The 26,052-nt window shown below is 33.6% G+C and overlaps 3 protein-coding genes across 3 annotated transcripts in view; 2 read left to right on the top strand and 1 right to left on the bottom strand.

The window, feature by feature from the left end:
* Positions 1-1,163: 1,163 nt before the first annotated feature.
* Positions 1,164-4,203, bottom strand: LOTGIDRAFT_158602 (hypothetical protein; the record flags this gene model as incomplete). The annotated part of the gene is made up of 3 exons (XM_009051750.1): positions 1,164-1,622; positions 1,690-2,036; positions 3,819-4,203. 3 exons carry the CDS (start codon positions 4,201-4,203, stop codon positions 1,164-1,166), a joined length of 1,191 nt encoding a protein of 396 aa, XP_009049998.1.
* A 635-nt stretch (positions 4,204-4,838) lies between these two features.
* On the top strand, positions 4,839-10,641 carry LOTGIDRAFT_113714 (hypothetical protein; the record flags this gene model as incomplete). Its single annotated transcript, XM_009051751.1, has 8 exons — positions 4,839-5,194; positions 6,558-6,664; positions 7,637-7,767; positions 7,923-8,056; positions 8,556-8,653; positions 8,904-9,036; positions 9,450-9,620; positions 10,398-10,641. 8 exons carry the CDS (start codon positions 4,839-4,841, stop codon positions 10,639-10,641), a joined length of 1,374 nt encoding a protein of 457 aa, XP_009049999.1.
* A 12,354-nt stretch (positions 10,642-22,995) lies between these two features.
* LOTGIDRAFT_231110 (hypothetical protein) overlaps positions 22,996-26,052 on the top strand; it is a 9,802-nt gene continuing 6,745 nt past the window's right edge. Inside the window, exons 1-4 of the mRNA XM_009051752.1 lie at positions 22,996-23,428; positions 23,767-23,873; positions 24,083-24,213; positions 24,348-24,481. Of these exons, the coding sequence (XP_009050000.1) occupies positions 23,073-23,428; positions 23,767-23,873; positions 24,083-24,213; positions 24,348-24,481 (728 nt within the window). The 5' untranslated portion in view covers positions 22,996-23,072. The remainder of the gene's footprint in view (positions 23,429-23,766; positions 23,874-24,082; positions 24,214-24,347; positions 24,482-26,052) is intronic.

A 26,052-nucleotide genomic window follows, 5' to 3' on the forward strand; every position in this document is an offset into this window, starting at 1 on the left:
AAATTTGAACGAAGTGTTAAATTTCTTGTTGAATTCCTTCATTCTAGCACAAGTCATCATTCCTTTTCTATTTGCTTTTGAAAACCCGTTGATATATTCTTGAAATTTACACGTTAAATCTTTGTTCAAAACACGATTGACGCATTTGATAAAACAGTGACCATCTGTAGGTATGTAACAATTTCCGCCTTCGTATTCATTTATCTTTTTAAGTAGATCAGTTCCTCCTCTACCAACTCTCGATCTTTTGATTTCTTGGAAATTATCTTTCATTAAAATTATTTTTCCTGTAAAATACCAATGAGAAGCATCGGATTTTTTGTCCATATTTGAAAAGTTATTGTGAAAAGTTTTGGCATTGAAACCAAGGAGTAACATGTATTGTCTGTGATTCCCTTCCTCGACTATCTCTCCATGTATTTTAATTTGTCCTTTGAATGTTTTAAATTTATCAGAGATAGCCTTGATAACATCGGAAAATAGGGCGTTTTCTATCAATGTTTCATCGTCTGCAAATTCGATTTTATTCATATTTTTTTTAAGTATATATTTTTGATTATTTCTTTATTTTGAACGCTGATATTTCTGTATGGAATTTGTCCAGAATTTCATTGAATTCTTTTAATTCTTCAACTGTTATGTTCTTGTCTTCTCTCGATCTTTCGAAAAAGATGTACAATTTATTAAGATACATATTCAAGATATCCGTTTTCTTTTTATAATGAGCTTTCTTTTTGCTCGTGAAACCTAAAGTGATGAGACCGCAAGAGGTCGTTTGAACGGCTGTTAATGCAGCCAATACGGTTGGGACGATGACCGGAAGCATTAATCCACCAGTCACGACCGTTGCCACCGTTACTCCTACCGTTAGAGGAGTGCTCGCTGTTTTGAAAAAAGAATCGATTCTACTCCATGTTTTCCTGCATGTATTGTACTGTCTTAACTTTATTTTCAACTCTTCTTGTTTGTCTATCATGTATTGTAGTGTGCTTTCGAGTTCTTCGAGTCTCTTGTTTGTAAAAACTCGTGACTGGTCGATTCTATTGGTGGGTGTTTGTTTATTCTAATAAAAAATGGAATTTTGACAATGTTGGCTGATGGTGGATTTTCCGTCTCCAATATCATATCCAAGTTTTTGATTCCAATGATATCCTTAAAATTTTCTACTTCCATTTTACATGGTCTACATATTTACCATTTTTCGTTTCAATTTCCTGATCCCTTTTATCAATCAAACGTATATTCTCTTCAAAATTACCATCATTGAATAATGAAATATGTTTGACGGCATTACCGGTTTGTTTGAAGACTACTTTATTGACTTTAACCTTCATGGGAAACTCTATTTGAATCAGACAATTACCTCGAAAAGTAAACCATTGCGTTTCGCCGATATCGAATACGTTTTTAGGTTCTCCGTCTATAAGAGCACCCGGTTTTATTTCTGCTTTAAATCCGTATTTGTTTGATTTATAACTTCGGTCTTTTCTATCGAAGACAGTGTCACTTTCAAATGGAAGATTGAAATAATACGATTTGTCCGTGACAATAGCTTCTAATTTGGTCAACTTTTTCTCTTGTCTCAAAAAATCGTCATGAATTCTAGATACCAAAAGATTGACCTGTTCTTTAATATAATTTTTCATATCATCTCGAAATTTATTTTGAAGAAAGTTTTTAATCACCCACTTCTTTTTCTAATTCGTCCGTGATTTTAGTATCCAAAGTAGTCAATTGTCGTTTCAACGTATCTTTGTCAATGGGAAGTGTGTTAATTATATCTTGAACATCTGATTTTTGCTTCGCGATCTTTTCGTTCAATTTGGATACTGAATTTTGTAACTCGGTTTTGTCCGCAGTCTTGTCTAGTTCTGCTAGCAATTCGCCAAGTTTTCTTTCCAAAGCGGTTAGTTTTCGTTTCAATCTATCCTCGTTTACATTTGGGTTATCTATTAAACGTTGGACGTCTATTTTTACCTTCGTAATCTTATCGTCTAATTTAGATATTAAATTTTGCAACTGACTTATTTTATCCACTTGAATAAGACGTTTCAAACTCGTTAACTCTTGTTGTAGTTCACAAGATTTTTAATATTTCGTCTGAGGTATCTTTTCACGTCATTTATTCTATTTTCAACATGCTCCTTATCTATTTGAATTTGATCCAGTAAATATTTCTTGTTCACGGCATCGTTATCGTTTCCTGGAAACTTTAAATTATTTTAAAATTGTTCATATCGATATCCCCTTGTAAGGTGTCTCCGATTTGATCCACGAAAAAAGGTTTCGCTTTGTTTATAAACGTCGTCATGGGATTTTTCGATTCTAGAGGTAAAGACCGTAATCCAAACTTGTTTGCCATTTTTATTGAGTTAAATTTATTATAATTTCTTCAAACTTTTCTCCCAAACTCAACCGATATAAAACCCAAAGCGACAGCTGTCCACACAGCTTTTGTCCTGGCATTTGAATTTGAAAAGTAGAACATTTGATTTGTTTGCTAGTCAATTTCGTTATCTCTTCTGTCGGTTCTAGACCGAAAGAATCAAAGAAATAAAAGTTATTCGAAGAATCTTTGTGTAGAGCAGAGTGATGAACTCCTTTTTGATCCGACGTGTGAATGTGATGGCGTAAAATTTACCTTTCTTGTAATTCAGTTCATCAATTTCATCTCGCATGCAATAATAAAACGGCGAGACGTTCAACTCCTTGGCCCATTTCACAAGTTGAAAGTTTGTGGTCGTGTCTTTTCCGTATTTATCGAGAAATGCATTCATTTTTTAAGTCGATTTTTTAGGTGTTTTTCGAAGTAGGCGGTAAGTATTGCTGAAGACCCAATTGACGAAATATATACGTAGTTTGTGTTTGAAAAAACTTGTATAACATTCTGATAAAACACATTCAATAATATTTTGAAGATAAATTTACATTTAAATTTAAAAAATCTTAATTTAAGAGAGCGTAAATGCTTGTCGACATCTAAATTTCTTAACCTTTCATCTAAATCTTCATTTTCGAGATTCATTTTTAAAAGTCAGTTTTTTGAAGTTCATTTTGATAAAACCTTCCTATGATTTGTTCTTTGTCTTGATCGATCAATTCATACGTGGGAGGTGATGTGCTGTTTACTTTATCAACGATGAATATCTCGTTAGTCCAATACCCGACGTAACCTTTCTGAAACAATGATTTATATTTAAAAACACGAACTCGATTTCCAACTTTGAATTTTGGTTTAATATTCAAATTGCTAATCTCGTTTTCAAAGTTGTTTCGAGTGTGAACGGACTTTATGATATTCGGGTTATTAGAGGCTTGCGTTGGCGTCACACCTATAGACGAATGTATTTTGTTATTGTATTCGTTGATAACAACTGGTAATATTTTAAGCCATTTTTGAGATTTCAATTCCGTGAATTTCTTGAATAATTTGCTTTTAAGAGTCCTGTTGAATCTTTCTATCACTACGGCCTTACCTTCGTTATGCGTGCTGTAAATTTCAAACCCCAGAGATTTCACATTTCTGTTGTAGAATTCGCTTCCTTTATCAACCCACAACTTTAGGGGTCGTCTGTCAGTATGTTTCATTATGGTTTCAAATGCTTGTTTGACAGTCAGACCCGATTTGTTTTTCAAGGGAAAGACCCAAGCGTATCTCGTGTATATGTCGATCACCGTCAAACAAAACTTGTACCCTCTTTCGACTGGCATGTTGATTAAATCGGCTGACAAAATTTCATCTTTATCAAAAACTTTGACTTTGAGGTAATGTTTGTTTTTTCGAAATTCTTTGTGAATCTCGTCTGCTATGCCCATACCCAATTTCAATTTTGCCTTCAAGAGTTTTATGATAAGAGCCCTTTGTAATTTCTCTTTGAAAATGGGATTGGGAATATTTTCGAGTTCGTCTATCATTTGTTTGTCTGCTTGGTGTCTGAATGTTATGTCTTTGTTTCTGTACAGTATGTCGTGTTTGAGCGCTGCTGCGTCAACTCTATTAACGGGTTCTTCCCCTGGTTTGGGATTATCATTTTCGTCTAAACGCAGATCTAATCTCGTGCCTGGACCTGTATAATTGTGCCCTGGGAGATGTTTTTCTCCGAGATATTTTGCCCATGGGAATCCAGGAAGAGAACCCAATGACTTTTGAATGTCTCCCGCACCGAAATACGTTTTAGGAGGGTGGACATTTATTAAAGACATATTTGTTCAATAATGAAATAAACACCATATATTTTTAATACGAAAGATTTAATAGAAGGAGAAAACTATTCAAGCGATAGAAATGAATCATTAGATCTTTTCGCTGCATCTTCTCCTGAGGAAATTTGTTGTTTGAGACAAAATTGGCCACTTTGGGGATGAGAGATGTTAGCGCAGAGAAGAAACCGTATCCTTCGAATTTTTTTTGTTCGTGTTTTAACATTAAAGACATTTTTTTTTTTTAATGCGCTTATTTTATAGTGTATTATTTTAGTGAATCTTGTCTGTGATTTATAATACAGTTTGGAGGAGTCTGTTATGATATATTTTTTTAACAGTTTGGAGAGTTTGTTATAATACATTTTTAACAGTTTGAGGAGTCTGGTATAATATATTTTAACAGTTTGGAGAGTCTGTTTTAATACATTTTAACAGTTGTGTGTTTTCGGATATGACGCATGAAAAAGCTACGCATGCGCAGAAGTGAAATGCGTCATATCCAAAAACACATATACTACTCATCTAGCCAAAAATTGGCAAGCTGGCTGGAACCTTATCTTATCGAATTGTCGAGGTCTTTACATAAATATGCTATGATTATATATATGTAGAGTTATAAACAACTGTTCTTCAATATGAGGTGGTTAATTGTTTCTCTCGTAACAACCATTGTTATAAGCACTTGTTTTTGTGTCCGTTACGAGCCTAATTGGGCTTCCATTGACTCGAGACCTCTACCAGGATGGTATGATGATGTTAAATTAGGTATATTTATCCATTGGGGTGTGTTTTCTGTTCCAAGTTATTCACGTAAATTAATGCCAGCATGGTTTTGGTTGTATCTGAGAGAAATGAAACTACCAGACTATATAGAATTTATGGAAAAGAATTACAGACCTGGCTTCACATACGCCGATTTTGCTCCTCAGCTGACTGCAGAATTTTTTGATGCAAATCGTTGGGCAGAAATTTTTCAGTCCTCTGGGGCAGAGTAAGTAAATTTTGTTTTATCAACTTAATCTAATTCTTGAATGGAAGAATGTTGAACTGATTAGAGTCATTATATTTCATAACAAAATTAGCGCTGTAGGAAAGCCAGGGTTCTAAATAGACCGAATAATCTGTCTCTAATCCAGCCTCTGATTACGGTGGCTCACATACATTTCCCACTTTTTATTTGAATTAAAAACTTTAATAAAAGATTAGGTGATAATTCGTGTAATTTTGAATCAAAAACTTTAATTTTCATAGGTGATAATTCGTGTTATTTTCAATTAAAAACTTTAATTTTCACCTAGGTAATAATTATTTTCACCCAGGTGATAATTCGTGTAATTTTGAATCAAAAACTTTAATTTTCATAGGTGATAATTCGTGTTATTTTCAATTAAAAACTTTAATTTTCACCTAGGTGATAATTATTTTCACCCAGGTGATAATTCGTGTAATTTTAAATTAAAAATTACAGGAATTATCACCTAGGTGAAAATTAATTTTTTTAATTCAAAATTAAAAGTGAAATATGTCGTATGTGAGCCAGCGTATCTGATAGATATTTTGATAGATGTTAGACGGTGTAGAGACAGAAATAAGCCCTCTTAACTGGTGACAATCCGCAACTCTGCAGGTGCCAAGGTTTTAAGCCTATTTGAATACCTCGGATGCCCCCCCCCCCCCCTCCAAGAAAAATAACCGGTGCTATAGGACTGACATTTAGAGGTCTTCTTCCAGTCGATATGACTATTTGTCCTTTTGAAGCACTTCCCCTTTAGATCGACTTCCTATTAATGTTCTTCCGTAGCCTGATGATCTTTCTTCGAATTAAGATGAACAACAGACGCATGAATATTCAAAAATTTAAAATGGCTGAATGGAACTGTTTCTGTCACGTGCATGTTCTAAAAAAAATGTATAAAATGTGTACCTGGAATTTAACGGTAAATTAGTGTTGTACATCACCTCTACTTGCATTTTGTTAACGTCACGTGACCCCTTGCCCTTGAACTTCTGGTTGCGCACACAATCTTCAATGTCAGTTTCGTTAAAAAAAAAACTTTGATGGATCTGGAGACGTGGTATACATGATGTAGGGGGATAAGGATGGTATGAATGAACTACATATTTCCTAAGCAGAGATGCTCCAGTTAAGATGGTTTATTTTTTCTGTCTACACCAGCTGATATCTGTACGAATATGTATCAGAGGCTGGATTAGACACAGATGTTTCGGTCTAGGTTCTAAAGAAAATGGGGTCCACCAAAATATAGCGACGTCGTGGCCTACAAGAACAACCAAATTTTGAATGTCCAAAATTCAGTAAATGTATTATTATTTTTTTTTTTGCATTTACATAGATATATAGTATTTACCGCTAAACATCATGAAGGATACACCAACTGGCCTTCAAAATATTCTTTCAATTGGAATTCTATGGCAGTTGGTCCTCATAAAGATATAGTTGGTAAGTGTGTAAAATTATTTTACTGCCAAAAATACCACGAAGTACGATTCACAATGACACTATGAAGAGTCATGTTATGAAACGTGAAATGTAATGTGCTATAAGTCAAAGGCGAAAGAATGATTGCGTAAGATTCTAAAATTCACAGATTGGAATACAAGATAGCTGGCCAGGCGAGGTAATACATGCCCATTGGCAGCTTTGATTTTGAATAAAAAATATTAAACAGTACAGTAACAATCACCTTTAGTCATACACTTCTCTAGAACTGTTTGGGTTGATCCTGAACCTTACAACAAAGTTTTGTAAAAATCTAGCAAAAAATAGTGCCTTAAAGCGTTTGAGCTGAAAATTAAAATCGTCAAGAACAATGTCAATAAGTCATATAACACATTTCTTCTATTTTTAGATTTTCAATGGGGTTTATCCTTTGGTAATAAGAGCTGAAAGTTGAAAGCGTTTACAAGAACAAGAGCAATAACTATTATTACAAATTGTTCGATTTTTCTGATAATCTATAGGGTTCTTCTTGGATGATTACAAACACTCACACCAAGTTTAATTGAAATCAAGATTTGTGCATTCTAGAGTGTTTACGATCTAAAAATTAAACGTGTCACCAACAACATGGGCAAAACCCTCCAAAATTTTGGGTGATTACAAACACGCAAACCAAATATCGCCAAAATCTATCGAGAATTGTACCTTCCAGAGTGTTTGCGACCAGAACAGAACATGGGCAATAACTCATACTAAATATTTTTCGATTTTCCTGATTTTCTATAGAGTTCATCTTTGGGTGACTACAAACAATCATACCAAGTAAAGGGTTGTTTTTACGAGCAATATTATGGACGGACAGACGGACATGGGTGACGACATAATACGCCCCCATTTCATATGAGAGTATAAAAATGCCTTGCTAATAAGACATATATACATATAGATCTCCAACCTTTCTTTGTGTTACAGGTGAACTGGCAGCTGCAATCAAGATGAATACATCCCTACATTTTGGATTGTATCACTCTTTATTTGAATGGTTCAACCCCCTTTACTTACAAGATAAAGCAAACAACTACACAACGTCTTATTTCGTAGACGTAAGTCCTCAATTTACACATTCCGTTTACATTACACCCACAGCCAAAGTCAAATCAAACAAACAAAGAAACGAACAAAAAACGATGATGAACTCAATCGTAAGACTAAAACCCTTTTAACATGTTTGAATATTCAGGTGTATTTTGATTTTCAGCGAAAAACTTTACCAGAATTATATGAATTAATAAACACTTATCAACCTGAAGTTATTTGGTCTGATGGCGATTGGGAGGCAAATAGTTCTTACTGGAAATCTACGGAATTCTTAGCTTGGCTTTATAATGATAGGTAGGTTTAAATATAATTACTACTGATAGTCTATAGAATTCTTATCTTGACTTTATAATGATAGGTAGGTTTAATACAGTTCTAGCTGATAGTCTATAGAATTCTTATCTTGGTTTTATAATGATAGGTAGGTTTAATACAGTTCTAGCTGATAGTCTATAGAATTCTTATCTTGACTTTATAATGATAGGTAGGTTTAATACAGTTCTAGCTAATAGTCTATAGAATTCTAAGCTTGGTTTAATAATGATACGTAGGTTTAATATAGTTCTAGCTGATAGTCTATAGAATTCTTATCTTGGTTTTATAATGATAGGAAGGTTAAATATAGTTCTTACTGATAATCTACTACATTTACATCGCAATATTGAACTTACGTCCAAGAATACACGATGATTTATTGCCGAGATAGATTCAGCTTTACGAGCTCTCATGCCGAATGTGGAAATGTATACTGTTAAACTAAAAGGGTAATATTAAAACCCTTGATATCTTCCAGTCCAGTAAAAGATACAGTTGTCACCAATGATAGATGGGGTAAAGATTCCACATGTCATCATGGCGGGTATCTGACATGCGCAGATAGGTATCAACCAGGTAATATGTGGATTGAAATAATTATCGTTTGATAAGCATAACCATATCTCTATGAAATTATTGTGGGTTATCCGAATCAATTTGCCAGTAGTTCTACAATAACCAAATATCACTGTTAAAATAGTGCTCAAAATAGTAGTCAATTATAGAATAATATAGAAATATGTCTGCTAGATAGGGTTTAAATATATTCAAGTAATTTGGATATTTGGGATGTTATATAATGACAAATATCATAATTCATTTTCAGGGAAACTACAGAAAAGAAAGTGGGAAAATGCTATGACTATTGATGGCCAGGCCTGGGGTTTTAGAAGAGATGTAACTTATTCACAGTTTCTGTCCATCCATACATTGATTTCTACATTTGTAGAAACTGTCAGGTAGGAAAATTATAAGATAGGCAGGCAAAATGGAATACATCTTCATTTAAAATAACTCTATTCTATATAAATGCCAAATTTATCAAATAATGTGTTAAGGTGTTAGATAATTTACCTAAATCGACGATTTTACAGCAAAAATGAAAACAATCCGTCATAAATTGTAGTTTATAGAGTGAACACGAGATGCTACCTGAAAAATGCTGAAAATATGATCAAATAAGATGCCGATCAGCAAGAAAAAGGCATTAGCGTGAAAAAACTATCAAAGCAAAGAATGATTGTAATCTGTCTGGAATTCAAAAATAATAAGTTGGTGCCATTGCTGAATGAAACAAGCTCGGCTTTTTACGAAATGGAATTGTTTATTGTCCACAGAATGAATGAAAAAAAATAAATAGCATTTGTTTCAGTTGTGGAGGGAATATGTTAATGAATGTTGGACCAACCAAAGAGGGTTTCATAGACCCTATATTTGAAGAGAGACTTTGGCAATTTGGTGAATGGATGAAAGTCAACGGCGAAGCTATCAGAGGTACCAGACCATGGAAAGCACAGAATGACACCATTAACTCTAACATTTGGTAAGTCTTGAACTAGGTATAAGAAAATCCAATGACGAATAATTTGGTATTTATGTAAGAAAGCGCCATCGAATCTCATCTGGGCCAGAACGTGACCAGTATACACAACTGAAATAAGATCATAGAAATAAACTAATTGAGAATTCTATCGGATCTTTTAACTCTAGATATTAATCCGTATTATACAAGATCCTCTACGGTGACTCACATACGACATTTTCCACTTTTTATTTTGAATTAAATACTTTTTTTTAACTTGGTAGAAATAATTATCACCTAGGTGAAAATTAATTTTTAATTAAAAACTTAAATTTTCATCTAGGTGATAGTTATTTTCACCTAGGTGAAAAGTAGGTGATGATTTTTGTAATTTTTAATTAAAAACTTTAATTTTCACCTAGTTAGGTGATAATTTTTGTAATTTTGAATTAAAAACTTTAATTTTCACCTAGGTGATAATTCAAGTTTAAAATTCTAAATTACAAAAGGTAATCACCTAGGTGAAAATTAAAGTTTATAATTCAAAATTACAAAAGGTAATCACCTAGGTGAAAATTAAAGTTTATAATTCAAAATTACAAAAGGTAATCACCTAGCTGAAAATTAATGTTTTTAATTCAAAATTAAAAGTGAAATATGTCGTATGTGAGCAACCGTAATCCTCTACATGTCTTAATCTTCGTGTATCAACAACAAAATATGAAGATATACTGTGTTTATTAGGTACCGTTGATTACCTCTGATAACCTTTGTAGTTAATTTTATTTCGTATCATAGGTACACTATGAAAGGATCTGATGTGTATGCTATAGTTTTGGAGTGGCCACAAGGTGATACATTAACTCTTGGTTCACCAATACCATCAACAAGTACCACAATTAATTTACTAGGTTATCCTGATCAGTTTCAATATACTACAAGACCTAGTGGTGGTATTGATATCAAGATTCCACCCATTCCTGCAAATAAAATGCCATGTCAGTGGGTGTGGTCATTTGTTATAACTGGTTTGATGAATTAAAGTTGATATATGTGAAATTCTGTGTGTTACAATGTCTGCATTTTGAGACAAAACCCATTCAAAGAGTATTTCTACATTCTAACCACAAAACACTGCCAAAGTACGAAACACAGTTACGAGTTACAGAAACGATCATGAAACAATCTAGCAGAAAACCACAGAAATTATAGGTTGATGCTGGAACAGAGTTTTATAACAGAAACGTAAAATCACTCCGGTTTGAAATTTACAACAGGGAAAATAGTAATAGAAAGATTTAACAGAACGCTTAAATAAAACTGTTTAAAACATTCACAGAACAAAAATCTCAAAAATGGTTAAAGACTTTACTCGCTGTAGTATCGGAATACAACAGAAAAATTCATTCTTCTATCGGAGTTTCTCCTCTGAAAACTAGTCAAAATTCAGATATTATAAAGTTTTTTTCTGCCTTTAACAATTTTGAAAATAAAATGATATACATGTTAAGGAAAAGTTTAAAGTTGGAGACCGAGTTCGTATTTTCAAGTATAAAAGTAAATTCGGAAACGGTTACGTTGGATACTGGACAAACAAAATATTTATCGTAGATAAAGTAAATATCACCTCCAACATATGAATTAATCGACCAAGACAAGGAACAAATCATAGGTAGATTTTACCAAAACGAACAAAAAACTGACTTTTAAAAATGAATAGCTTTCTATATAAATATGGAAATGATACAACTACAAACTTTCAACTTATGAGAGTCAAATATATCATATATATATCAGGAAAAAATATATAGGGAAGAAATTAAATCATATTATTTCAATCTTCCATTTGAAAAGTTGAGTGAAGAAGATGAAAACATTCGTAGTGAATCAAACAAAAAAATTTGGATTTACAGCAAAAATAAAAATGTCTTTAATACATGAAGAATATAAAAACTTATGTAATACCGGTTATCCACTACCGTTTGCTTTCCAAGAAAAACTCTAGTTGAAATTATTTTCCTATGAAGGTTAAAGTTGATTCAATATTCTTCACACAACGCTCACCAATTGGTGGGTCTTTACGCTCGCAAAGTTCTTGAATTTATCAATGATGGTGAAGCTGAAGAATTAAAAAATTAGAAATAACAATGAAAACAACAATATTGATCACCTGTATGGAATTAAAACAAATGGAAAATATAGACACCTTTAGAATGTTAATCATACCACCAGATGAAAATGATCTTTTTGGATTGGTAAATTTTGATATGATATTGGAGACCATCTATGAATATTATTAGAAATCCAGAACCACAAAAGAAGGTGAAACAAGGAGTTATGAGTTTTTACGAGACTGAATATGTGAAGCTATATTTTGTTAATGATTCTTATTTCACCTCTGTTAATATTAATAAAAGTCAACAAGATGAAAAATTAAAAATATTTTCATCAATAATTTGACGCGAAGAGAATGTAAAAGTTGGTGGTATACTTGTAGATGTAAGATAAACATCAATATTAAAAAACCAAAATTTTCAGTTCATCTGAATAAGATTCTTCAAAAGAAGAATTATCGTTAGTATCTGTAGAAGTTATTATTTTTAAACCTGCATTAATATATAATGGAATGTTTCTTGGGAGAGCTATTTTAGACAATAAACAATATCTATATTTCAGTTTACCAGAAGTTCATTTAATTTAATTACCTAAAAAATGAAACTCGAAAGTGATGATGCTTTGTTCGATTTCTCATAACGGTAGTGGTTTTGATTGTACTTACAAAACGTACCTTTATCTAATCCATTCACAAATGAAGATCTACAGAAAAAATGGAAAAGACAAAAAGAAATAACAACCAGCAATAAAAATTATTTACAATGTTTTGATTTCACATGTTCCTATAAAACAGAGGTTACTTCAAAACTTAAAAAAATAAAAGAGACATGTTCTAAACTAATGGCGTTTGATGCTAACGGTTTGTATGCTTCTGCTATGTCAGATTTAGACAGTGAATATCCAAAAGCAGACAGTGTTAGACCGTTTCTACCAGAAGAAGAAAAGGAATTTGTATAAAACTCTTCAATGAACAAAAATTTAGAACCAAAACTGCTTTTTGAAAGTCTGGTTTGAATATCACCAAAACATGTTCTTCCAACCAATACCAGCTAAAGATAAAATAACTTTCACGAACAAAGAACGTAAAAATGAAACATGCACTAAAATCAGGTTCAGAAATGGTTTCTGTTCAGACGTTTTAACATCTGTATTCAAGAGATGGTTAAAGCTGGTGGACGAAGTATTAGTAGATAAGTTTCCAAAATCAGTAAACCTATTTTTACCATCTTTGATTTCCAGATTTATATCTTTAATCATAAAGGAATTAAGTGGTAAATATGTCGTTTGAAATGGTGCAGTGAATGTTGGAAGACTGTAAATTATCTGACGCTTGTATTTATTGAAAAATACCCCGCTTATCAAATTACAGTGAATACTAATGACATCAATATCATTCTTCAAAACATTTTGATATTTACATAAAAATACCTCAATAGATTGTATTCCCTACTTTTATTAGTGTTTTTCGGAGCTCGGTGGCTTTAACAAGAAAGGTACATATAGATTTTGCAATCTCGAGTGGTGGGTCAAATAGGGTTTGAAATGAATAATGAAGGTTATGGTGTATTTTGAAAACGGGGGCCATATGTATCTATATTGAGGACAGGAAACTAGAAAATGTTTCTCATGACGAATTAATTGTTCCTTATTTGACATTTTTATTGGATATTTTTCATAACATTTTTATAATCACTTTTATCTGAAATACCTTTCTCTAGAAGTCTTTTAATATACAATTTACTTCATTAAATTGTCTGTGTGATCGATGACCTTCTTTCATTGCCGCTAATATTATTTATAATCTATTATAATCTATGTCTTGTGTGATTGAATTGTCTTCTGATTCGTCAACTTCATATTCACCACCTTGGTGAACAGCTCTTATAAACAGCTCAACTTCTTTCAATCTATATATTTCGGGACTTTTTAATTGCATGTAGAAGTTTTGAATATGCTACTAAATCATTGTAATCGGCAATGCCAACATCCCCGCCAGTCATTAAATTTATTAATCCTTCTGTTAATATAAATATAAAGTCTTTTGTATCGAGTTTGAATTGTGGTGAATTTCCACTAAATCTTATTCTAAAACCATTAAACATTAACCCCACTCCATCAACGATTGGTTTAGTACTCTTTGGTAAATCTGCTTCAGGGTTTGAAAAATTGGGTTTTATATCATCTAATGTCTTAATTATAATACCACCCTATTCAATCGGTTTTGGATCGGGGTGATCTATATGAGGTGTGGGTGTAATCTATATTCTATAGCTAATTTCTATTTAATATCCTCTTGAGTTTTTAATATTGGTTGAAGTTTGTAGATTTTCTGTTAATCCGAGTTGTTGTAATTAACTATTTTCAAACTGGGTCTTTATTTTATTTATTTCTTTTTAAAATATTATTCCAATCACTACTCAGTTTTAAAAAATACAATTTGACTGTTAGCTTAACAGATGTTGGTCATAACTTTTCAACCTGCAGGTCTTTTATTTCCACTTCTTCTTCGTTGTCTTCATAATATTGAAATATATCTTGAACGTATTTCTTTGGTAAATATTCTAAAGCATTTATGAATTGCTCTGGTGTTGTTGTGTAGATATACAGAGAATCGAAATCTAAAAGCTTTGGTGTTGTCAATATGTTAAAAGTAAGATGAGTTTTCCCAGAACTCGAACTTCCGCAAATGCACATGAGCATTGGGTTTTGTGGAAATCTTTCTGAATGTTTGAATTTCTTTCTCAACTTTCAGCTTCCATAACCATTTCGCTAAATAAAGACGAGAAGAAATTGTTTTCTAACGTTGTGTTGGTTTGTGGAACTCGGTTCTGATTGGGAGTTCCGTCTTTGATTTTGAAATCGCATCTGAAATAAGCATCGGAAAGATGCAGCCAATAACTCTACCCCCATCATTCAGTTGAGATTTAGAACCAACAGTTGGTAAGATGATTAAATGATCCTCTTTTTTCTCGTTAAATGAATATTGAATTGGATCATATAATTGAAAGATTGGATCTTGTCTGTAATTTTTATTTGCCATTTCTATAGGTCAAAATAGAAACTATCCTATAACTTTAAATCCTTTTCCTAGTTTTTCTATTCTCCAATTTCCTTGCTGTTTTTCCAATGCTTGGGTTGGGGTTATTTGAAATAACATTGAATGTTTTTGGAATCATAGCAACTAATCCTTCTCCTTGTTGTTTTTCCGATTCTTTGATATTTGAAATAACAATTTAGTCGGATCAGGGTTTTGGACTACAGTCTATGAATTAGACCGACAATCCCCTTTTATTGTGCAATAGCTTGTATATACAGTAGAAGGTGCATCTAAACAGATTTTTTTGAATACACATTTAATTTTTAGCTCGTAAACAATATAAACGGCACAGCTATTGCTGGATTTTGAGAAACCTTGCTATCCTAAAATTGTTCATTATTACCCAAAAAAAATTCTAAAGGAGGGTATGACTAAAGGTTGAAACTTTCATACTCGTGATTGTTACTGTACTGCCAAATATTTTTATTCAAAATCAAAGCTGCCAGTTGGCGTACATTATCTTGCCTATCAAGCTATCCTAATTTAATTGGATAAGTACCATCTAACATAACATTCGATTGGTAAAGTGAAAAGATTTTAGTGGGAATACATTATAACACGTGTTCGCATTTCATATTGTGGGTAATTTGCTTCTTTTCTATTAGATTTCGGGGAAGGGAGGGTTTGATTCTCCCAAATGTACAGGCCTAGGGTGGAGCAGACACTTTATTTAGAAATTAGGATCAAGGGTCTTGATATTGGGTTTTCTTCTGTTCTTATTCTGATCTGAAATTAGAAAAGATAACTCGCCCGATGGGCGAGAAGTATAGTATCTGTTATGTACTGTTTGTTTTTAGTTTACTATGAACAATATTATCATTTAAGTTCTTATTTTTTGAATATGCAACTATCATTTTCTGCTTATAGACATGGTGGAATTTCTCTTGAAGGCTCTTATAGTGGGCATGAACTATCTTGCTTGCTCGATTGCTGGTTGTATTGAACGGGACAACAAAGGGTGCTATGCTTATATTATGGTGAATATCCTATAGGTCTCGCTGTATTCAATGTCTCAATCCAATGGGCTTCCCTAGATTGACGGACTTCGGTAGTTTCAACTTCGGGCAAGTCAGTTTCTATGCGCTCAGTTGGGATTAGGGTGAGATCGTCTATTGAATTAATTGCCGAGGTTAAAATGATTAGAAACAGGCTTGTCTTTCTTTAATTTGATGTCCGACCTTTGAGCATTAAAACGAGTTCGTGAATTATTCTTAGTTTCTCCTACATATTGTTTGAGGCATTTCTTGCATGAAATTAAATATTACATTCGAATGTTCACATGTTAGATGTTGCTGGATCGGGTACCTTTTATTCGTAGAATTGCTTACAAAATAATGAGTTTCTGATATGAAGGTACATGTTTTGCATCTAATGGACAAACATGGAGCACTTCATAAACCTGGAGGTACTTCGGCATAAAGTCTGTTTTAGCTGCTATCTGTGCTAAGGTGGAAGTTTTTATGTTTCGTAAAAATCGTTTAGAGTACCCACGCTCTTTCAGTTTTGAGAAAACAATCGTACAGGCTTGGTTGAAATCAGAAGATCTTGTACAAATTCGATGAAATCGTAAAACTTGTGACTTAATTATACCAGAAAAGGTATGTTTTGGGTGAAAGGAGCTCTTGTGCAAGAGTTGATGAGTATCAGTTTCTTTGAAATACACTTTAATATCCAGTTTATTTGTTTCTGCTATGGAATCTCCCTTAAAGACAGTGGTATCTAAATCTATGCTCTATCACTCACGTTTGCGGTTAGTTTGATAAAAGGATGGTGGTTGTTGAGAATTTCAAAGAATTCCCAAAACTGTTCGATAGAATAAGTCCAAACCATAAAAATGTCATCCAAAAAGCGTCCGTAAAAAGTGGGTCATATGGACAGTGGGGCAGCACCTCACGTTCCCACTCTGCGATGAAAAGGTTTGCGTACGAAGGGGCGAATCGTTTGCCCATTGCTGTCCCTGAAGTTTGTAAATATGTTTTACCATTAAATGTGAAATCGTTTCGACTAACACAAATCTCTAAGCTGTAGAATTGCATCGTTGGGTCTGTTTGGATCTGGGTTTCTATTAAAAGCTTAACGAACTGCCGTTAAACCAGTTGTGTTATCGATATTGGTATACATAGAAGAAACGTCGATAGAAATTAAAATAGCATTAGAGGGAACTCGAAGATTTTTTATTTTATTGACAAAATCGGTTGTGTCTTTAAGGTAGGCGCGATGTTGACATGCTAGAGGTAGTAAGAAATGATCAATCTATTCTGACACTGCATACGACTCACTACCACTGTCAGATATAATCGGGCGGCCTTTAGGGATTTTATTAGAGGTAAACCACTCCTTGGTTGGATTATTATGAATTTTTGGCAAAGTGTACAAATGTCTCTCACGACAATCAGGTTTGGCAGACAGATAGTCATATTGTTTCTGTTTGAGATAACTAGTTTTGACTAAATCGGCAAGAATATTGTTAATCATGTTAGCAGTTTCTTTGAAAATTGGTTTCGGTAAAATGGCATAATTTTAGGATTATTCAGTTGATTCTCTGCTTCTGAAACGTAATCCTCCCTATTCAGAATGACACAACATGAACCTTTGTCACTCTTTTTTAATAATAATACTATCGTCTTTCTTAAGTAAGTTTAACGCTTCACGTTCCACTCGTGTGAGATTAGGCTTTTCGTGTGTTATGGAAAGGTTCGCTGTTTGGCTATTCATACTCGCAAATGCTTTCAATATTTCAGGATGGATGGTGGCCTGAGGGGTGTCCACGTGGATTTAGGAATAAACATTGTCCTAGCACCACGTGGGGGGTGGTTTCGAAAAAAATATGTGCAGCTAAGATTTAGTTGAAATCGTTCAATGGATGGTCGGAGATAATTTAAGTTAGCTATCTTTGGTGTGGGAATAAACTTATGTCCACGGTCTAAGATTGAATGCTGAAGGGGTGTGAGAATTTGCGGCTCAAGTTAACTACAGTTTGGCCTAGCGGTGGGCCTCTCAGTATTTTTATCCCCAGTAATTAGTTTAAAGACTTACTCGATGCTTGAAGCTTGTGTATCCAAAACAAATAAATGCTGTTTGCTGTTTCTGGAGACCAATGAAGATTATCAACTGGTTCGAATTCTTCTTCGTAGGGTGGTAAGATTGTTGCGCTGTTGATACTGGACTCCATCATCATGTTGTTGAGGGTGCTGAGGTTCTGTTGTGCTTTCTTCGAGATTTTATTTGAAATGGGTATACATGTGAAGAGGATCTTGGAGTTTGGGAAGGTTTTGTTGGCTGTAGCGATTAATTTCTGGGCTTGGTTAAAGGAGGTCTTTGGTAGCTGATCACGGTTGTTGAGGCCGACATGAAGAATAATGGTAGTAGGTTTGGGATCATTGTCGTATAATTCCAGGATTGACAGTATGTGGTGGATTTGGGCACCGGGGTAAGAATGTATTTCAGTGTCTGAACTGGTTTAGGAATGAAAAGGCCATGGAGCATGGAAAAAGCATCTAGACATATTTGGCATAGCCAAATGGCTCACCTCCCTAAATATACCACTGATTTTAAGTATTAACTGTAATAAAACACATTGATTTCGCGTTTATTGTATTGTCGGTGATAAACCTACAACTTGACTAAATTCTTAATAATTTACACCACGAATCGTATGTCCAGCACATATAGTCAACCATGTAAATCCCTTTTAATATGGTGTTATATGTATAAATTATCCGCGATGTTATAATAGTCTAGTGTGTCTATCTGCCCATCATGGACCTCATACTTTTCCCTATTGAATGAATAATCCTTAATACTTTCGTTTTTGTTTTTTTCTCAGTTACTAGTTGAATTGTGTTATTGCCTGAAAATAAATAAAACATGAGATTAAAAGTTTGCTTGACATTGTGAAGATTGGAATTGGTGATAATTAGTATCAATTGATTAAATCAATGCTGGATTAGCAGGTCAGTAAGTTGAGTAACTGTTCGATACTTTATATAACTACAAGCTTTTGTCTGGAATTAGCTGCTATTTGGGCTGCTATATAGTGATAGAATCCAATAAATATAATGCGCTCACTTTGTAGATTTCGTTCTCGAAAATACATTTTGTGGTTTTGTGGTAAGATACTGCCTGCAAATCTCAACAGCGGAAGTTGCTCTTTAAATCTGGTGTTGATCCAATTTCGAGACCGTGATTGAGTAAGTGTGATCTGCTATCATTTAAACAAATGACGACTTTTCCTCCTCGCTTAGATTGAGTTGTTGATTTATACTCTTACTGTTTACAGTCATCTGTTGTGTTGATGTCATCTTGTTTTGTTCTGAAATTCAAGAATAATAATATGGTTCATATTCTACTTTCCTGATATCTGTACGGTCATGTATTTATTATAAAAATATTTGAGGTTTTCACTGCTATACCCTAATAAATCTATATTTCTCATTTCTCTGAACCTTTAGAATAAATAGAACATGATTTGTCTGGTTTTAACCCGTATTCTTCACCATCAAAGATATATTCAGAGGTACCATTACTTACTTGTGTGGTGTTCACAACATCAAGGCCCTTTCTATCACCTGTAACACCATAATTTTCGTTGTTCTGGGAACCTTTTCTTTGTCGTCTTTGTCTCAGTTGAAGACCTTTATTTGTTCTGTAATTCGATTTAACGCTGGCCTGAATACCCTCCATTCCTTAAAGCAAGCATCAAAAACTAGTAGGCCATGTTACAACTTTTTACAATTGTCATCCTTAGAAAAATAGCCTATATGACGTCATAATCACGACACACGCCTTCTGAGACTGGGGGTACAAATAGGGGCAAGACTGGCATCATGGCGGAACAACTGCTGGGATGGAGATCGCAAATACGACAGCTCCGCAGTAGCGCCCAAGACGCAAACCTTCCATGGAACGTCCACTTTACCCACACTGATGCCGCCACTGCTGTTTTCCTTTGGTATGATGCATTCATAATACATGACATAACTACCGTCCTATCCGTCCAAATATCAGCAAGAATACTTGACTAAATATCTAACGCCTGCAAAACTTTTTAGACTGTTACAAAAAAAGATGTCGAGTTTTGTCTGAAGTAAGCAAATTACTCTTACTCCTACGTGGTCATTTCTTAAAGCGTACCTAGATATTTCAACCATTGATTAATGCTAAATGAAGTGACAAAATCTTGACAAAAAAAATTTAATCAAAAACTTACTGCAATTTTATCAGTATTTTGATGAAATTTACAAATTTTTCAGAGATACTTCTCACGCATGTCTTTTAGACTGAATAAGAAACTTAGCGTGACATCTTTTGAATTGTGACGTCATAATATTCTAACGTACGTTTATATTATTTTTATATTAATTTTATATAATTAAGAGCATCTTAATGAAATTGTTTTTGATGGAGATGGATTTTACAGCCAATTTAAAAACTTCTAGTGACACGTCTGTAAATATCAAATCTTCCAAAATGACATCTTCACGTTGTTTTTGGATAAGTCAAGGTACAATGGTGACCCCATTATGGCATTAAACCGGAATATTTGAAAAATCAACATTTGAATAGAACAAAGAATAAGACAAGGAATTTAAGATTCGGAACAAGAATTTCAAACTGTAGCAATATTGATTGGGACTTTGATTTAAATTTCACAACAGTTGTTTCCAGTCTATGACACTTGCTGGGCTTATGGATGGAACAAGAGGGCAGAAAACTTATAGACTTGAAAGGAATGTTTGCATTAAGCTTGGTTTATTTGATGAAAATTAGACTTTCCTTTTGAAAAGGAAGGAAATTTGATGGAAAATTACACCAAGAGTTCCAAATGTTGTGTGACCTCTTTGGCTCCGCCACTGACCGAGAGGCCTGTCTTCCATTCAGCCCTTCATTGACAACACAAACAAAACACACAGTTAAACAATATACGATTACATGGATGGAAGCAATCAAACGTCATAAGAAAACATAAAAAAAATAGAAAAATGCAAGGTAACATATGCCCACTGGCAGCTATGAGATAACAGTCTTTAAGTGATTAATGTACGAATTTTCTTATATTAAAGAAATTTTATTAATTTAAATTCAATGATATATATATTTACTGACAGTTATTTATCTGAGTAATTGAAATTAAAACTTGACCAAGATCTCATCAATATAAATTAAAAGACACAAAACTACATTCATTTCATTTCATTCATCATAAAAATCACATAAAATCTGTAGTCTCTATTGTGTTTATGAACAAATTTTGACGCATGTTATCTAAGTCAAGGACAATTACTCAAAAACCATTCATCGAAAGTTCATCAAATTCGAACTTGATCAGGATCTCATCAATATAAATGATCAAATTTCATTAAAATCAGGTGAAAACTATAGTCTCTATTGTGTTCACAAACAAATTTTGATGCGTTTTTCCTAAATCAGGGGCAATAACTCAAAAACCGTTCACCGAAAGATCGCCAAATTCAAACTTGACCAAGATCTCATCGTTATACATCGTCACATCAAGTTCCATTAAAATCAGTTCAAAACTGTAGTCTCTATTGTGTTCACAGAAAAAAAAAAATTCTAAGTAAGGCAATACTGTTTCTCCAGACCCGTCAACGGGTCTTTTAGAGCTACCTCAAGTCAAGAGCAAATTTTGACACGTTTTTCCTAAGTCAAAAACCAATCATCGAAAAATCGTCAAATTAGAACTTAACCAAGATCTCCTCAATATACATTATCACATCAAATTTCATTAAAATCAGATAAAAACTGTAGTCTCTATTGTGTTCACAAGAAATGTTGACGAACCGACGGAACAATGGACCGACGGACAGGGGAGACAGCAATATACGTCCACATTTCCATGTGGGCGTATAAAAGTAATAAAAAGACCATTTAAAACCAAAAAATCCAACACCTAGACATTCTTCGAGTCATGACTACCCGTCTGGAGAGATTTGAAATTGTGCATGTAGTTAGATGTTAGACAGTTCATATCCAAGAAACAGATTTGTGGAAAGATTTCAAAGTGCTCTATTCCCTGTCTCCAGATCTAATTCTAAATCTAAAAAATCTAAATTAAAAACGTTTCTCAACATGCGTATCATCACAAATGTTTTGTGACCTTTTTGGTGTAACGTTATGATAATCGAACGCTGTTACTATGTTAGAGCAATTACACTTCACAACTTCAGTGTTGGCGCGGATTATCAGCTGTTATAAATATACAGAATTCAAGCTGTGTTGTTAGTTTACTAGTCCATCTTAAAGACAAATGGCTAGCGATGGCCATGTTCACTTGGTATGCTATGCATATTTCTTTTTACTTGACTTTGTAGCCATTATAACACAGCATGTATCTATATAGTACGATTATTATAGGGTAGTAATGTCAATTTTAGCTACAGGCCTAGTCAACAAGTACAAAAGAAACATAACTGTACAAAAACTGCGATCATTAAAGTTAAATATCTGGACATATCACATGTGTGCTCCAAAATATTCAGCACAGTTGGAGCGTAAATGTTACATGTCCGGACATATCACTTTTGAGCACCAAGTGTTCCTGTGTTGGAGCACATAGCACATTATTTTGGTTAATGTATACTATTCCACTGAAACAAAGCTAGCTAGAGATGTAAGAGTTGTGCTCCAAGATAGAGCGTTTGAAATAGCAATGACAATACATATTGTTTTAAAAACCTCAAATTTGGATTTTTGGACATATAACATTTGTGTTTTAAACCCTCGATATGGCAGTGAGTCGCCTAGATTTCTGATAAAGTTGAATCTTCAGATTTATTAGTGTAATTCCATAACGATTTCCAACTGTTTGTAGGTAGCCTGTAGTACACGGGCCTCGTTTTTTGTCTCTTCCAAACGTCTATATGCTTTTCCATGTCGTCCAATTCCCTGACTAATAATAACATTAATCCAGATAGTGGTAGCAGTAGCTTTAGATCAGGGAAAATTTATCTCGGAACTATGGTGACTTATGAAAGGGGACAGTACAAAATATCTTTAACCTCTTATTACATTTGAAATAAAGCGGCTAAGGACTCAAGAACACGAGTGACCTACATGATATGATTATATTATGTTATAATTTAACATCATAGCCAACTCTGATTGTGTCCTTCGCCTACATTAGGCTTATCTTTATCTTATCTCTTTTGAAATTTCTTTATATAAGATACCATAATGGTTTTCTGGTATTGTCTGGTATTATAATATATAAAAAGTTGTTCCCTGTGATTAAAAGTATCAAAATGAGGTGGTGTACCATTGGCCTGGTGGTATCAATCATTGTTAGTCATGTAACATGTGTTCGTTACGAGCCCAATTGGGCTTCCATTGACTCGAGACCTCTACCAGGATGGTATGATGATGTTAAATTAGGTATATTTATCCATTGGGGAGTGTTTTCTGTTCCAAGTTATTCACCTAAATTAATAGAAGAATGGTTTTGGTGGTGGTGGAAAGGAAAAAAGTTACAACCCTATATAGACTATATGAATCAGAACTACAAGCCTGGATTTACATACGCTGATTTCGGACCTCAACTAACGGCAGAATTCTTTGACGCCAATCATTGGGCCGAGGTCTTCAAATCATCCGGTGCAGAGTAAGTATCAACATCTTTCACCGAATCAGATTTCAACTTGGACAACTGTTCTGCAGACTAGTCGCGTGTCTTGGTGAACTCTGGTTGAACTTTCGGTCGTAATCGTACCAAACATGAGCTTCATTCGTTTTGACACGTTTTAGCTTTGCCATGGGCAGCGACTTTAAAAACAATTATGATACATCAATATACATAATACACATCTATAATATACGTTTACATTTCTACGTCTATACAATCTACGTCTACATACGTGTCCTTTTACCCAAGAATGTGTCTATGACATATGGCAATTTCCCTGTGATTTTTTTTTAAATAAATGTAATTTATATTTAAAGGTATGTTGTATTTACTGCCAAACATCATGAAGGATACACCAACTGGCCTTCAAAATATTCTTTCAATTGGAATTCTATGGCAGTTGGTCCTCATAAAGATATAGTTGGTAAGTAATTAAAAATATTGTTGTCGACAATGTTACTTTAATTTGAATGTTGAATATTAAATTTTTGTTCTATCCTCCACAAAGTAGCCTAGGTCTCATTTAGCTTCATGGATTTGTTTTTGTGTTTATTTGTTATTAAGTAAAGGCTGTTATTATGATTTGTTTGATTATTAAATGACTGATAAACCACCCCACATATCTCTTTTCAGGTGAATTAGCTGCGGCCATCAAGATGAACACATCATTACATTTTGGACTGTATCACTCTTTATTTGAATGGTTCAACCCACTTTACTTACAAGATAAGGCGAACAACTTTACAACTTCTGACTTCGTTGATGTAAGTCAATTTTAATAACCGACACCTTCATATGATAATATATTAAAGAACTCGTCATGAAATGCTATCTAAGTTTTTATTGATGACTTAAGCTAAAAGTAATTGTTTCTGTTTCAACAATTTATTTCTTCTAGCGAAAAACTTTACCAGAATTATACGAATTAATAAACACCTACCAACCTGAAGTTATATGGTCTGATGGCGATTGGGAGGCAAATAGTTCTTACTGGAAATCTACAGAATTCTTAGCCTGGCTTTATAATGATAGGTAGGTTTGATATATTTTTATACGCCCACAAGGAAATGTGGACGTATATTGCCGTCGCCAGTGTCCGTTGGTCCGTCCACATTTCTTGTGAGCACTGTGAGACTACAGTTTTTATCTGATTTTAATGAAACTTGGTGTGATGATTTATATTGATGAAATCTTGGTCCAGTTCGAATTTGACGATTTTTTTTGATGAACGGTGTTGAGTTATTGCCCTTAATTTAGAAAAAAAATGAAAATGCGACAAAATTTGTTAGTGAGCGCAATAGAAACTGCAGTTTTCAACTGATTTTAATGAAGTTTGGTGTGATCATTTATATTGATGAGATCTTGGATATGTTCGAATTTGATGGTTTTTTTAGTTATTGCCCTTGACTTAAGAAAAAAGCGTCAAAATTTGTTAGTGAACACAATAGAGACTACAGTTTACCACTCATTTTATCGAAATTTGTGTGTTCATGTATATTGATATTGATGCTCAAGATCGAATTTGAAGTTTTTTCGATGAATGGTTTTTGAGTTATTGCCCTTGACTTAGTCAAAAAGCGTCAAAATTTGTTAATGATCAAGATAGAGTCTAAAATTTTCAATCTATTTAAATCAATTTTAGTGTGATCAAATATATCGATGAGATCTTGGACAAGTTCGGATTTGAAGATTTTTCATTGGTTTTTGAGTTATTGCCCTTGACTTAAACAAAACGCTTCAAAATGGGTTAGTTGGCATAATAGAGACTACAGTTTTCATTCGATTTTAATGAAATTTGGTGTAACCATATACATTGATAAGATTTTGGACAAGTTCGAATTTGAAGATTTTTCTAAAAATGTTTTTATTTGTAGTTATTGCCCTTGACTTAGTCAAAATGAGACAAAATAAAAATTGTGTGATTTTATATATACTGATGAAATCTTGGACAAGTTTGAATTTGAATATTTTTTGATGAACAGTTTTTGATTTCGGGGAAGGGAGGGTTTGATTCTCCCAAATGTACAGGCCTAGGGTGGAGCAGACACTTTATTTAGAAATTAGGATTAAGGGTCTTGATATTGGGTTTTCTTCTGTTCTTATTCTGATCTGAAATTAGAAAAAATAACTCGCCCGATGGGCGAGAAGTATAGTATCTGTTATGTACTGATTGTTTTTAGTTTACTACGAACAATATTATCATTTAAGTTCTTATTTTTTGAATATGCAACTATCATTTTCTGCTTATAGACATGGGGGAATTTCTCTTGAAGGCTCTTATAGTGGGCATGAACTATCTTGCTTGCTCGATTGCTGGTTGTATTAAACGGGACAACAAAGGGTGCTATGCCTACATTATGATGAATATTTAGTCCTATAGGTCTTGCTGTATTCAATGTCTCAATCCAATGGGCCTCCCTAGATTGACGGAATTTGGTAGTTTCATCTTCGGGCAAGTCAATTTCTATACGCTCAATTGGGATTAGGGTGAGATCGTCTATTGAATGGTCGTCGAGGTTGAAATGATTAGAAACAGGCTTGTCTTTCTTTAATTTGATGTCTGACCTATGAGCATTAAAGCGAGTTCGTAAAATTATCTTAGT

Source organism: Lottia gigantea (genome assembly GCF_000327385.1).
Source record: "Lottia gigantea unplaced genomic scaffold LOTGIsca_17, whole genome shotgun sequence".
Taxonomy (NCBI): Eukaryota; Metazoa; Mollusca; class Gastropoda; family Lottiidae; genus Lottia; species Lottia gigantea.